This window comes from Malaya genurostris, chromosome 3 (assembly GCF_030247185.1).
Source record: "Malaya genurostris strain Urasoe2022 chromosome 3, Malgen_1.1, whole genome shotgun sequence".
NCBI classification, from domain to species: domain Eukaryota; kingdom Metazoa; phylum Arthropoda; class Insecta; order Diptera; family Culicidae; genus Malaya; species Malaya genurostris.
The window spans coordinates 133896973-133911756 of NC_080572.1; the positions used below are offsets into that span (position 1 = coordinate 133896973).

General features: G+C 36.5%; 2 protein-coding genes across 7 annotated transcripts in view; one reads left to right on the forward strand and one right to left on the reverse strand.

Annotated features, from left to right (window-relative positions):
* LOC131437280 (myotubularin-related protein 10) overlaps positions 1–2605 on the forward strand; it is a 271863-nt gene extending 269258 nt beyond the window's left edge. For all 4 annotated transcript variants that reach the window (XM_058606524.1, XM_058606525.1, XM_058606521.1 and 1 more), the window contains 3 exons: positions 1138–1368; positions 1421–2128; positions 2187–2605. In XM_058606524.1, coding sequence (XP_058462507.1) covers positions 1138–1368; positions 1421–2128; positions 2187–2594 — 1347 coding nt within the window. In that variant the 3' untranslated portion in view covers positions 2595–2605. The remainder of the gene's footprint in view (positions 1–1137; positions 1369–1420; positions 2129–2186) is intronic.
* A 453-nt stretch (positions 2606–3058) lies between these two features.
* Positions 3059–14784, reverse strand: part of LOC131436715 (metabotropic glutamate receptor 8-like) — a 498361-nt gene continuing 486635 nt past the window's right edge. For 2 of the 3 annotated variants that reach the window (XM_058605585.1, XM_058605584.1), the window contains exons 13-14: positions 3437–3588; positions 3059–3382 (exon numbers count right to left, since the gene is read on the reverse strand). In XM_058605585.1, the coding sequence (XP_058461568.1) occupies positions 3185–3382; positions 3437–3588 (350 nt within the window). In that variant the 3' untranslated portion in view covers positions 3059–3184. Of the gene's footprint in view, positions 3383–3436; positions 3589–5368; positions 5570–14784 lie in introns of those variants that run through there. The other variant, XM_058605586.1, reaches the window with a different exon arrangement.

Sequence of the window (14784 nt, forward strand, 5' to 3'; positions counted from 1 at the left end):
TTTTGGAAAATATTGAAGAAAAATTCATTTCAAGATTTTTCAGATTAATTTAACATCAATATGATTGAAATCGTCTGAAAAGGTGTATGAATGCTTGATAGCTTTCTTATACATATTTTAAACACTATTCCGATCATATTCATTGAGAAGAATAGATTGTTATTTTCATAGAAATTAATGTGCAATCATCAAAACACGTACATTCTAAAGGCGCTTGAAAATTTCTGGCGTACGAAGACATGTTTCACCATAAAAATGCAGTTCATTGTCGATTTTCTATTTACTAAAACATAAAAGATCAAAACCATTTGTTTATGTACAGAATATTTTTAAAGTTCCATGTTTGTGCTACGGGCAGCTGTATTGAAAATCAAATGTGAAACCTATTGATTAGAAATTGTGTTTGCTATGGTTTTGTAAGCATCAATTCAATTCTTGTTTACATTACGTAGTAGTTCCCATGAGTTTCACAATTGTTTTTTCGTTGATTTAATTGCTGCATATGTAATGGGAACGATGCATGAGTTTTTGTATCAGTTGCACAATAATTGTGAATAAATGTTCGTGACAACGGAAGAACTTAAAGATATGTTGCACAACACAGAAAAATTTCGCTCTTCCATAACACAACAGTTACTACAATAGTAACATGAACTATTTTGATAAATTGCACAATCTGTAGAAAAATACAGGACAGCAACTTTACGTGCTACTTGGGTTACTTGAGTAGGTTTGAAATACAACCGATCTTACAGATACCCTATTTCGTTGGTGGGTGACGAATTTGGATAGCTGTCAAATTGATTATTGAGTTACAAAAGAACGTAATTTTCGTGTAACGACGCCATCTTTAAGAAACTTGAATCGGTGCGTGAAAATTCAACTGATTACAATGTAAATGAACATTCGCAAAGCTATTACATTTTTTGTTGCACGAAAGTTCGAGTTTTCTCTTCTTTTAATTACTTCACGGGTCCCACCTTTACTACTGAAATTCACAAAAACATTTATAATCACGTCACAATAACCGAAAGAAAAAGTAATTAAAGAGTGTTACTTGCTTATAGTGCCATTTGCAAAAATCAATTGAGAATTTATTTTAAACCCGTACATCCATTTGGTTTCAATCTTTTACAGGTATGGAGTATTGGAAATGCTGCCCTTGTACGAATGGCTGAATTAAGTCCTGAAATCGCCAGTTTCACAATCGAAAATACAATGCTTGAGCACGTTAGGAAATGCGATCCACTGAAGAAGGCTCCACATTTAATGGAACTATCCAAACTTCTCCCAAGTATCCAAGAAGTCAATTTAAGCTACCTCAAACTTCGAAAACTTTGCATTCCTGAAAATGATAGTGAATTCATGGTATGTATCAATAAAGTTATTTATCGGCTGAAGTTAAAATTTTGATTTTTAGGCTCAAGATTCCAGATTTCATTTGCTACTTGATAAGACTTACTGGTTGCTATATGTGTCAGTATGTCTGAAACAATCAGTAGCAGCTGCCAAAATGCTGATGAATGGATGCAGTGTTGTATTACAAGAGATCAATAGTCGTGACATGTGTTGTGTTCTAGCTAGCTTAGTTCAACTATTGTTGGATAACAGTTTTCGAACAATTGATGGGCTTCAAACATTAATACAAAAAGAATGGATTAGCTTAGGCCATCCGTTTAGTGATCGCATAGGTCACGTTACTGATGAAAATTCGACAGAACGAAGTCCAATATTTCTTCTCTTCTTAGATTGCGTTTGGCAATTATTGCAGCAATTTCCAGAAGAATTTGAATTTTCTGAAACTTTTCTGACAAGTATTTGGGACTGTGTATTTCTCCCCATTTTTGATACATTCCAGTTCAATAGCGAAACGGAGCGCCACATTGCACAGCTAAATGATCGCATTATTCTGAGACCGGCATGGGATTGGGAAGAACAATTTAGCGATAAAGATATTGCATTGTTTAGTAATCCTTTGTACAAAAAAACGGTCAATGAAGAAAGTGCACAAGGGCACAAATTACGATTATCGCCATCGGTGTATCGTTATCCGTTTATGGAAGAATCATCAAATGATTTTGCCTGTGCTTCGGGCACATATACTGACACATCTGATATCCAACCACAGGTGATTATTTTTGTTTTAAACATGATTCGTATCAATTCAATTGTTTCACAATCCACAGAGCATGTTTCTACAACCTCAATTTACTTTACGGGACGTTGAAGTGTGGCATCAATGCTACTACCGTTGGATTCCATTTTTAGAGATAAAGAATGGTGGTCATCCGCAAATCGACTTTTTCAACAGATCCGTCCTAGATAATATTTATAAGCTAGAAAAAATCGTGCAAACTGGACAGATATTCGAATCCAGTGAAGAAATACACTTGCAGTCTGAAGTTGAGTCTAAGAGTGAAAATAAAACGAACATTGAAATGGAGCTGAACGAATGTACATTGCCAATTATAAATTCTTTTTTTCCATTTACAAATCATATGACTAATATGGAAGAACTACTTGATGTTTTGGTTATCAATAGTGAGTTCCTAAATGACGGATCAATAGTTGATTGTGCTTCAATAAATGAATAGTTTAGCTTTTATTCATTATTCATTATTTTTCAGATCGGATAATGCTTCAGAGAAAGAAATTATCTGTATCGTAGATCAATATATATATATATATATATATATATATATATATATATATATATATATATATATATATATATATATATATATATATATATATATATATATATATATATATATATATATATATATATATATATATATATATTGTATATATATATATATATATATATATATATATATATATATATATATATATATATATATATATATATATATATATATATATATATATATATATATATATATATATATATATATATATATATATATATATATATATATATATATATATATATATATATATATATATATATATATATATATTAATATATAATTGGAATGTTTAAAAATAAATAATTATACAAATATTGAACAAAGCGTGTGGTTGTATAATTCTTCGGTTTGTTTTGAGTAAAAGAAAATTAACGAATATTTTGGTTTATTTATAAACTTGACAGAAACAAGTAATGTACAGTATTTTTTTCGTATGGATGCCTTGCACTGATCTTAATTTTAACTGTTCGCTTTTAAAACGTGCCAGCAATATTTTCGTTTGAAACATTTTTTATCACCTTCTCATTCTCATTGCACGTTGCGGCTGTAACGATAACAGCTGCCATCATTGAAGATTGCGCAGATCCTGTAGTTTTGTTAATAGTACTATATCGAATTGGCATCATACTCTGCCTTATGTTGCGTTCCGGTCGTATAAGTATGATATACAGCTGTGGAATTAAATAGGTTAAATTATGTTGTCATGGTTTTTTTTATCAAATTACCTTGGGTGAAAATAAACAGGCCAGGGTTACCGTGGCTGATAAGCTTATTGTTACAGACATTGATGTTATGCGTAGTTGAACATTATTTCCTGTTCCAAAATACAGTGGAATAAATGCCAGCCATATCACACATGTAGTATACATAGTGAAACCTGTAAATATAGAAATGATTTAGCTCCTTTCATTTAGTATTACCAAATATTTTTCCTTTAAAGAAAAAATATTTTCTGTCGTATCGACCGTAAACCTTTTTCGACTGCGTCGGAGATTCGAGCACGAACTGAATGGAAACATATGTTACGAACCAGTGAGTTTAAATTCGAAACTTAAGGAGGCAGACGCTTAACATGCCTCCGCAGAAAAACTGATTAGCGGATCGCTCGACCATGCTGTCAAGCCAACAGTTAAGTTTGACGGTAGCAGTGTGATGGCATGTGGACGTTACCACAACGCGTGAGATAGCCATAAATAACTGAAAAACCAAGAAACTCATTCGACTTCGAAATATCTACCGCAGGCAGTATCAACGAACTGTTATCCTAGATAAGAAGACCTCTTATAACAACTTGAAAAGGAAAAGATAACTGAGCTTCGCAACAGGAACTTTCGCAAAAGACTCGAGAAAATCTCCCACATTCAAAGCCGTTCTGGTTCTTAACGAAGGTGCTTAAGAAAAAACCGAAGCCTATTCCTCCTCCGATGTCACCCCAGGACGCAGCTGAAGGAATACCTTTAATCATACTAGTATAGAAGGCCAGCAGTTTGTGTGTTCTCACAATTTAGGACTCAATATTGTTAGTCCACATGAAAGAGCCGTTGCAGATAGAGTAGCTGAGGATGACCAATCAGACAGCTTTGTTCCTGAGGAAAGTACTCTACTGCGACTGCGAATGAGCTGATGGCTATTGTGAAAAAATCCAAAAATATGAAGGCCCCCGTTTTCGACAACACATTCAACATTGAGCTGAAACATTTGAGTATTCGCTCATTTGTTTTCTTACCTAAAATTAACAGGTGCTTCGAGCTTAGCTACTTCCCTTCAATGTGGAACTGGAAGTGGAAGTTATCCCAGTTTTGAAACCGGAGAAAGATCTTTCCTTTTCCAAGAGCTATCGGCCCATCAGCTTACTCTCTGCCCTATCCAAGCTGTTTAAAAAGTCAATACAAAGGCGAATTCTTGCTTTCACAGATGAAGAGAATATATTACTGGAAGAAAAGTTTGGGTTCCGGAAAGTAAGATCTACCATCCACCAACTCACAAGGGTTAACAACGTCATCCAGCAAAACAAATCAGTGTCCAAAACGACTGTCATGGTAATATGAGATATTGAAAAGAAAGCAATCGGCAATGAAAGCAGACCTTTTGCGTGGTATAAAGACTCAAACGATCAAATCGTGCTTTCAATAGAACTTCGATCGTCAGGAGGAGAATTTAGTTTCAAAACTATGTTTTAGGAACTCAGTTGCAGAATACAGGTTTAAAATTCAGAGCCTGAATGTTGGAACTCAATTCAGTTTCGAAACTAAATTGCAATCGAATTCTGAGCTTGACTTCTTTCTAAGAACTTCTAAATTTAGTTTTTGAACTCAGGTCCAGTTCCTAATTCTTGAATTCTTCGAATCGGTTTTTTAGAACCATTAACATATTCCCAAAGAACTAAGCGAAATTTTACTTTGATGTACTACATACGGCCCTTTTTTCAAGCACTTGGAGTTCGTACTAGTTTTCGGAACTTTCTGTTGATTTTCTATATAAAATGCATAGCACCAACTCAGTTTAGGTGCATCGTTTCAAATTGTAGTAGTGAAGAAGGGGAAATCTGGCACAATCAATACAAGTGATCAACTAATTGATATTCGAAAGTAAGAAGAAAGTGTTTCAGTTATATTTGTATTCACGACATCCAGTTATGTCTGTGACATTACACATCCGTACTTTATTCTTCGGCATTATCAAACCAACTATTTCACTACGTTGTTAATGTGTGATGAACGAAGCCTCGCAGCACCCTGCTCATGCCACTGCCAGTTTCCAGTAATATTTGCCGGATCTGCGTTGCCTTGCCATGTCTATATCGATAAAATTCGTCTTCCTGTTCGGCTTTTCGTACCGCATGTTATGTATTGCACGAGCTGTAAAAAATTCGGACATACAGCTACTTATTCCAGTAATCAATCTAAAAGTATAAAATGTCAAGGGCATCATAAGGATAATCTTTGCGATAAAGATATTGAAAAATGTGTTTATTGTAGGGAGAGTCCGCGTAATCTTTCAGTATGCGCTGCATTCAAGTTGCGTAACGACAAAATGAAGCTTTCTTTAAAAGCATGGTCTGGAAGCTTTCTTTAAAAGCATGGTCGCACATATGCAGAAATGCTTAAAACGATGAAAACGGTGTTTCAAATCTTGTCGTGCAACAAAATATGACTCTGACGGAAATAGTGAAGATACCTCGTTTGTCACTCTTCAAGGGTCTGTTAAGAGGAGATTATTAGATCACAAATTACCACAAAAGGCAACTAAAATTACACCATTTAAAATAGATCCCCGTGTTAAATCTAAAATGCCAAATTTAAAACCAAAAACTGTGCCTCCTGGTTTGTCAAACTAGCACATAAAAAGATAACAATCCAGTGGGCTCCGTTTCACAGCCACCATCAGGATTACTGAAGTTTTCGGAAATTGTAGAATGGATTTTCGCAGCATTCAATATTTCTGAACCTCTAAAGACCATCATAACGGCATTCCTTTCAATAGCTAGAACTTTTTCGAAACAGTTATCAGCTCAATGGCCAGTTTTCTCAGGTTTTGTATCATTTGATAGATAATTTATCATGATTCAATCGCAAATGATTCAATCACTGTCCTGCAGTGTAATATTCGAAGCATCATGCCAAAACTTGATTCATTTGAAGTTTTGTTGCATAGTCAAAAATGTGATGTATTTGCTTTGTGCGAAACATGGCTGACATCAAACAGCCTTAAATTTTAATGACTTTAATATCATTTGTCTCGATAGAGACTCTCCGTGTGGCGGAGTGCTTTTAGCAATTAAGAAATGTTTTTCCTTTTATAGATTAAACATTCCTTCGACTTCTAGTATAGAAGTTGTTGCTTGTCAAACAAACATTAAAAGAAAGGACATTTGCATTGCTTCGGTATATATTCCTCCAAGACCTCAAGTTGGTCAACGACAGCTTAATGAAATTGTCGAAGCCCTTCCTGCTCCATGTTTGATTTTAATAGATTTCAATTCGCACGGAATGATGTAGGGTTCCGTTTACAATGATAGCAGATCATCTTTAATATATAATATTTGCGACAATTTTAGCATGACGGTACTAAATATGGGTAGCATGACACGGATTCCAAGACATCCTGCACGTCCAAGTGCATTCAATTTATCTCTTCGCTCGACATCAATTCCACTAGATTCCACCTGGAAAGTATTTCCTGATTTACACGGTAGCGATCATGTACCAATCATCATCACCATGATAAACACGCGAAATAAAATGCTTTCAAGACTTTTTTAAAACGAGGAGGAGGAACTCCTCAGAATTTTGAAAAATTGTTGATTTTAGAAACCAAGTACAAGAACATACTTCGGGCCAAGAAATGTAGCTATTGGATATATTCTGTCAAAGGTTTGTCAAGAGAAACCTCAATGAGCACTCTTTGGAATACGGCCAGACGAATGAGGAATCGTAACGTAGGACATTAGAGTGAAGGATACTCGAACCGATGAATATTTGATTTTGCGAGGAAAGTTTGTCCAGATTCTGTTCCTACGCATAGCATTATTTGGGAGTCTTCTTCAAATAATGGTACCATTGATAGCCCCTTTTCAATGATGAAATTTTCCATAGCACTCATGTTTTGTAATAATTACGATCCTGGGTTGGACAGAATTAATTTCAATTTGCTGAAGAATCTGACCGACCTTGCAAAAAGACGTTCGTTGGAATTGTTCAACAAGTTTCTTGAGCAAAATATTTTTCCACCTAATTGGAGGCAAGTGAAAGTTATCGCCATTCAAAAGCCGGGGAAACCAGTTTCCAATCACAACTCATAAAGACCCATTGCAATGTTGTCATGCATCAGAAAATTGTTCGAAAAGATTATTCTTCGACGTTTGTTATCAGATACTCAGTTTGGCTTCCGAAGAAATGAAGGGACGAATGATTGCCTTGCATTACTTTCGTCTGACATCTAAATTGCCTTCGCTCAAAAACAACAAATGGCATCTGTAGTCATTAAAGGAGCATTTGATTCAGTTTCCATTGATGTTCTTTTAGACAAGCTCCATCAACATGGACTTCCAGGTTTTGATTTTCAAATATCTCGGGGTGTGGTTTGATTTCAAACGCACGTATGGAGGACACATTAGATATCTGGTAACAAAATGTCGACAAAGAGTAAATTTTCTTCGAACAATAACAGGATCTTAGTGGGGTGCTCATCCAGAAGATATAAAAAAATTGTATCAGACAACGATACTTTCAGTGATCAGGGTGGTAAGTGACCGGGAAAATCGGGAAAAAATCGGGAATTTGGTTTTGCCGGGAAAATTTCGGGAATTTTAGAACAAATCCGGGAAAAAATTTACTAGTCCTAATCTTAGTAACGATTCAGCATCATGATTTTCCTGATACAATAAATGAAAAGATGAAGGCCATTTTGTATGTGATCTAGAAGTTCAGTGCAAGTTTTTAAACTTCTTATTGTTCCTCACAGATTCAATGGTGCACAATCCATTGAAAATGGAGCCAACACCTCAGCAATTTTAAATCAATAAGAGCTTTCTTAGTTGTCATCAATAACAGCATAATCAATGCTCATAATGAAAAATAAGGATAATATGGATGCTTCTGCTGGATTTCTATTAAATCTCGACAAATATTAGAAAAGATTCCAAGTGCAAATGACAGTTTCTCTTTGCTTATTTTCTCTTTCAATCATAATGTTTAACAGAAGATCGAAAGTTGATAGTTTCAGTCGTTATTCTATACAAAGTGTAAGATAGAAGGATTGCCTATAGGACCGTAATAATCGAAAGAAAGAGTAAAGAAAGAGGAACTGTCATTTGCACTTAAGACCTTTTCTAGCGTTTTTCTTCCAATTTCAGAATAAGTATGTATAATGGTAAAAGTAACATCAGGTAACATGTTTGATAATTTTTTTTAAGAATTCTTAGGGGTCGTGTTTTTAGTTGCCAGCCAATGATTTCCCCAATTTCACCAAAATTTGTCTTAGTAATGTCAAATTGTGACAATACTTGTTTAGTAATCTTGGTATTGATTTCAATAGGATTCACAAAAGCGACAAAGCTGTCGACTTTTATTCTATCCACCGTTTGCAAGGAATATTTGATTTCCTTCTTTGATAGCTGAATTTTGTTTTTCAGAGTTCGTAAAAGCTTGTTCAGTGTCGATGATAGGAGAGTCAAATTTAGATCATCTCAGTCACTAGAGGCATAGCGTGTTGTTGTTTTTCCAAAGTGACGGGCGTACATTTAAAGAATTCTAGAAGGATTTTGTTCTCTCACCAGAACCCAACTCTGAAAGAATATCGTATATGTTGTTAGCAATGACCTCTCGTCTTCATGTGCACCTCGTGCACTGCACAACTGGCCAAATAGGCTCTTTGAGAACTTGTATGCACACGTTCAGGAGAGGCTTCAGTGACTTATACTTATGGCAGTTGAAAACTAATTGCTGTCTCAGTTGCAACTTCGAAACGGTTCTGATATCATACCATATAAGCAGTGCACAACCCGTAAATTTTGTCACGAGATGCCACTGGTTGTTAGAAGTAATCGGGTTTGAGGGAGGAGTGTTGTGCTTTAGTTCATTCATTTTAAATTTTTAACCTTATACTATACCATGCTAAAAAAGTATTGGAATATACTAGAGATGGACAGTCCGCGTACGGTAAAAAGGAACTAGTTTTCCTCGAAGATTGAGTGTACTGGAGTTCTTTATTGAAGAACGATAGCTCTCTATACTTCTTAATAGAATAGTCTTTCGAAACGTTTGCTGGTTTGAGGAATCTGGTAGAAGTTCGCGAACTTTGAAAATGTTTATTAGAGAATGATTATTGATAGAACACATGCAAAAAGACTTTATTATTATTGAATCTGTTTACTACAAAATATAATTTATAGCTCTCATATTATTTTCGAAGAAACATACAAAGTTTCAGAAAAACGAAAGAACGGTTCAATAGAACTAATTCTTTCGGTACAACTATCAAGTTTTCAACAGTTCTTTGAAATGAACGGTTTTGCCCATTTCTAGAAGACACTCCTAACTTGCATAAGTTTTAAGAAGGACTGATTTTCCAGATAGCCTTTAAAAGACTGATTCAGTGATAGTCTTGAAATAGATTGAATAGTTCGAAAAATAAATATTTTATTTTAATTGTAAGACTTTAAATTTAATTTTTCATCATTAGGCTTTCAAATAACTGATGATATTTCTAGAAACCTACAAAACACCACCAATAATTTATTTATTTATTTATTTATTATTAAATTTATTCATCTGACAATAAAATGGTCTTAATGAATATGTATTAGTCAAATCATAAAATTGTAGATAGCTGTACTTTCTGCGCGAATTTGTGTGCTGGTTCATCAAATTCAAAAAGATGTTCAACAGCGCTAAATGTCCTCAAGCATGATGTTCTCGGTTCGTAATACCCGAACGTCGTTCGATGAAATCTCGGCTGAAGTAAACTGGTAGAGCGCAGTGATCGTTGTGAAGCACGAAAATCGAGTTGAGACAACATCTTCGGTGAGTCGATATCCCCGTTGATCAGTTTTGCCACGAAAGTAGCTTGCTGAATTTTCCTGCGGCGTTCCAATGAGTCGAGTCCGATCAGTCGACAGCGATCGTGGTATGGTGGAAGCTCAAGCGGGTTCTGCCAGGGAAGGTTTCTTAGAGCGTGACGAACAAATCGTTTCTGAACGCGCTCAATCCGTAAGTTCCAGGTAAGTTGATAAGGACTCCAAATTACGCTAGCATTTTCCAGTATTGGACGAACCAAAGAGCAATATAACGCCTTCAAACAATACGGATCTTTGAAGTCACGACCGATCTTTGCAATAAAACCTAGTTGCCGTGTCGCTTTTGAAATTATAGATGAACGATGGAGATTGAAGGTAAGTTTGGCATCTAACAAAACACCAAGGTCATTAACATGGTCAACTCTCTGGAGCGTTTGTCCATCATTGCATAGTCGAATCGAATTGAGTTCAGTATTCGGTGAAACGTTATGACCTGGCATTTTGAAATGCTGACAATCAACCATTTTCTACGACACCAAGCGACAAATGTATCTAAAAGTTTTTGAAGCCGGATGCAGTCATCAATAGAGCGAACTTCAAGATATAATTTCAAATCATCGGCATATACTAATCTGCAGCCAACTCCGAGCACCGAAACAGCATCGTTGAAGAATAGCAAAAACAAAAGTGGACCCATATTGCCAAACGAAGATGATACACAAGAGCCGAGCTTAATTCGCAGGACTCTACCACATAAGTAAGAGCGTAGCCAGTCAGTAAACATTTGTGTGACGCCCAGCCGCAACATCTTGCACAAGAGTATTCGGAGGTAAATTCGGTCGAAAGCTGCTTTCAGATCAGTGTATACTGCATCAATTTGTACTTTATTCTCCAGACTCGAAAACCAACTGGAAGTGAAATCTAAGAGATTCGTGCTGACTGAACGACCAGGCATAAATCCATGCTGATCAATAGAGATGTAATTTTTAGTACGAAAAAGTACCTCAGTGCTCACAATTATTTCGAACAGTTTAGATGCAGCTGATAAATTAGTTATGCCTCGATAATTTCTAATATTTGTACGATTACCGCTCTTGTATACAGGAAACATGAAAGACTGCTTCCAAGTCATCGGAAAGATACCTTGCTCAAATGATTTGTTAAATATAGTGCACAAAGGATCGGCTAAAGCACAAGCGCAATGACTGTACACCGCTGCAGGTATGCCATCTGGTCCGGCCGAGAACGATCGTTTCAACTTCTTCGCTGCGCCAACAATCATATCGGGAGTAACCAAAAATGTATCAATGTGCACTAAATTCTCAGGAACATCCACCGCGGTGGTTTCCGCATCGATACCGGAGGCTGTTTTTTCTACAAACACAGAAGCAAAGAACTTTGCAAACAGATCACATGACTCCAAGGATGATCTGGATTCAACACCATCGAGACAAACTTTTGAAGAAATTGATGAGCATTTGCGTTTCGAGTTTACAAAAGTCCAAAGCACTCCAGTTAACGTTTTGCAAGAATTCAAGTAAAGCAGCAAAATCAATTTTGTCGTGAATACGACTTACTTTACTATGGGGTGCCTTTTCAAAATTTACCCTCTGAGAGAGTGATAAGTTTTTGATCATGAATATCTCTTGTTGTATCTAACGAATCAACATAATTTTTGCTACATGCCATCGGAAATATGATCACAGTTTTATGATAAAATATTCAGTTGTGTGACATAATCTCAAATAATTCAAAATTAAACTTTTCTGAAATGTTTGGTATAAACGAGAATCAAAGAGGATAATTCATAAGGCGCGTTTGCCTTTCTCGTATTTTTAAAGCTCATAGCTCAGTGATCTGTAGAAGGATTTATATAATCTAACTACCAATAGAATCGAAATTTTTCAACTTAAGCGTGTATAGAAAAAGCATTGAAGTATTGAAATGCAGAAATGGATCCCGTACAGCATCCGGATAGTTTCTTTCAATGAAATGCAAATCCGAAATGAAATAATCGACATTAAAATTCTGTATGCGCTATTTTTATATCCGTTTGGACCGCCCGTTAGTGAAAAAGCTACAAATGAAATCAGGTAAAAACAAGCCTCTCAACAAAAATTGGATCAATTTGGATTCTATCGCCACTGCGAGCAGATGTATTTTGTGTCGTTTGCAAAGCTAGTTTCGCCTCCGACAAGAGCGATTTCGTCGCAGCTGCCAGTCATTTGCATTGGTGAAAAAGCAACGGTGAAGAGCATTACACAAAATCAGCCGTTATAATGGCTCTAAAAGTTTTCTAAAGAACTATTAGGATTTGTTTTTCGCAAATCGAAAGGAAATATCCTCAGTTTAGCGCAAATCTAGAACAGTTTGGTTAGATTTTTGCACATTTCGCTGTGTGAAATTCACAGTAATCGAGATCAAGTGAAGCCCTATTTGTTCTTGCGAAAAATGTGGAAAAGGGGAATGCTTACATAATTCATACAATTGATTGATATTCGGAAGTGTTAAGGAACATGTCAGTTGTTTTCGTATTCACGACATCCAGTTATGTCTCTGACATTACCCACCCGCCTTTTTCTATAATTTAATGGCCTTGATTCGTTCGTGGAGTCAATGTTCCGGGAATTGTTTTCGCAGTCAGCAGCCAACAAGATAACTAAAGGCGGATGATGCGGGTCGACAGGTAGCAGTGGAGTAACACTACAATCAACTATTAATTGATGCTCCGAAGACTAAAGACCAAATCGAGCAATCGCCCAAGATGATTTCTGCACTGGTTTGCTTGAAGTAGATTTAAAAAATCCATACCGTCGATCAGCGCTGTACCAGCAGCGGATGGCAACAAAGAACAAGCGGGTTGTGTTTCTTCATGCCGTTGATTCCACACAATGCGGGGCTGGTTGAAATCACCACACACCAGAACAATATCATTCACAGAACCTTTACTACACAGTTCCGAAACCGTTGAAATGTGCGCATCGATCACATCAACGTTTTGGCTTTTATCCCCCCTAATGTACACACCGCATAGCAGTAACTTTTTACCCCGCACTGTAGCACTTGCACACACTTGTTCAAGACACTAACCATTCACCGTTTCAATGATAGAGCTGACGTGTTACCTTTGTTAAATACCACAACTTTGAATTCCTCAAATCACCCGCTAGATTACTGTGCTGGGAGGATATTGAGACGAGTGAAGCTGCTGATGGTTTTTCGTCTAAATCATATCTTGATGTAGCTAGCGGTATTTCTTCTAAATTATTTCCCGATGTTGCAGTTGAAGCTGTCGTATAATCAATCTGGCATCTCATTGTCGCTGGAAGCTCGTTGCCGTGCACTTTCAACAGACACAGTTCGAAGATGAATATAATCGACATGAGTCGCAAATATGCATTGTAGTATTCACAGTAATGTGTGTGCATGTGTATGTGCGTATGTGTGTATGTAACGTTTCTTTACACTTTTGTCGGAGATGGATGAATCGATTTTCACAAACTTAGATTCAAATTAAAGGTCTTGTGGCCCCATACAAAATTCCTGAATATTATTCGGATCCGACTTCCGATTCCGGAATTATGGGGTAAAGTGAGCAAAAAATTGTGAAAATAAGTGTACCGACTTTTTTTCGGAGATGGCTAAATCGATTTTCCCAAACTAAGATTCAAATGAAAGGTCTTGTGGCCCCATATAAAATTCTTGCATATTATCTGGGTCCGACTTTCGGTTCCGGAGTTATGGGGTAACATGCGCTAAAAAATGAAAATATGTGTTCGAGCTATTCTCATAGATGGCGGGACCAATTTTCACAAACTTAGGTTCAAATGCAAGGTCCAATGGTCCCACACGTAATGCTTGAATTTTATCCGGATCCGGAAATATATCGTAAAGTGTGTTAAAAATTTAATACCATCACTGAAAATTGGGCTGCTCGGCCATCCATGGAAGTTGACCATCAATGTCAACTTCCCTCTCTGAGCAGCCTAGATAGCCGTGTAGTGTCGGTAGCGGTTTCCCAACTGGCTAAGAATAACGCTACGGTCCACCTGTACCGGTGGTATAAGTCCACCAAACAGGTAAGCCGTGTGGCATCCGGCGGAATTATTTTTTACCAAGAATTGATCCACTGGTTTCCTGTTCCATTTCGTAAAAGGCCACAAAAATAGGAACTCCTAAGCCAAGGTGTATTTCCGTGCCGATGGCTGAATGGCTGCAGGAGGTTAAACAATGCAGTCGTGAACGGAATATCTTGGGGTGTTCCCTTACTGTGTTAAGCGAAGCTCTGACACAGTGGACGACTTCTTTCTTCGCAACTCGTGGGATTTAAATGATAATAACATTTAAAAAAATCCTTGCATGGTTCGCTATAGGCGATTATAAGCCAATATATTTGGTTTCTTGTAGTTGTTGTACGGTTGGTGCTGGAGGTGGAAAGTGGCACAAATCAATCTTCAGCATAAACGTACAGCAACTATGAATCTATCCAGACTTCTTCAAGAAGGTAAAGCTTCTATAGCTTTGGTTCAAGAACCATATTTCCAAAAGGGAAACTTC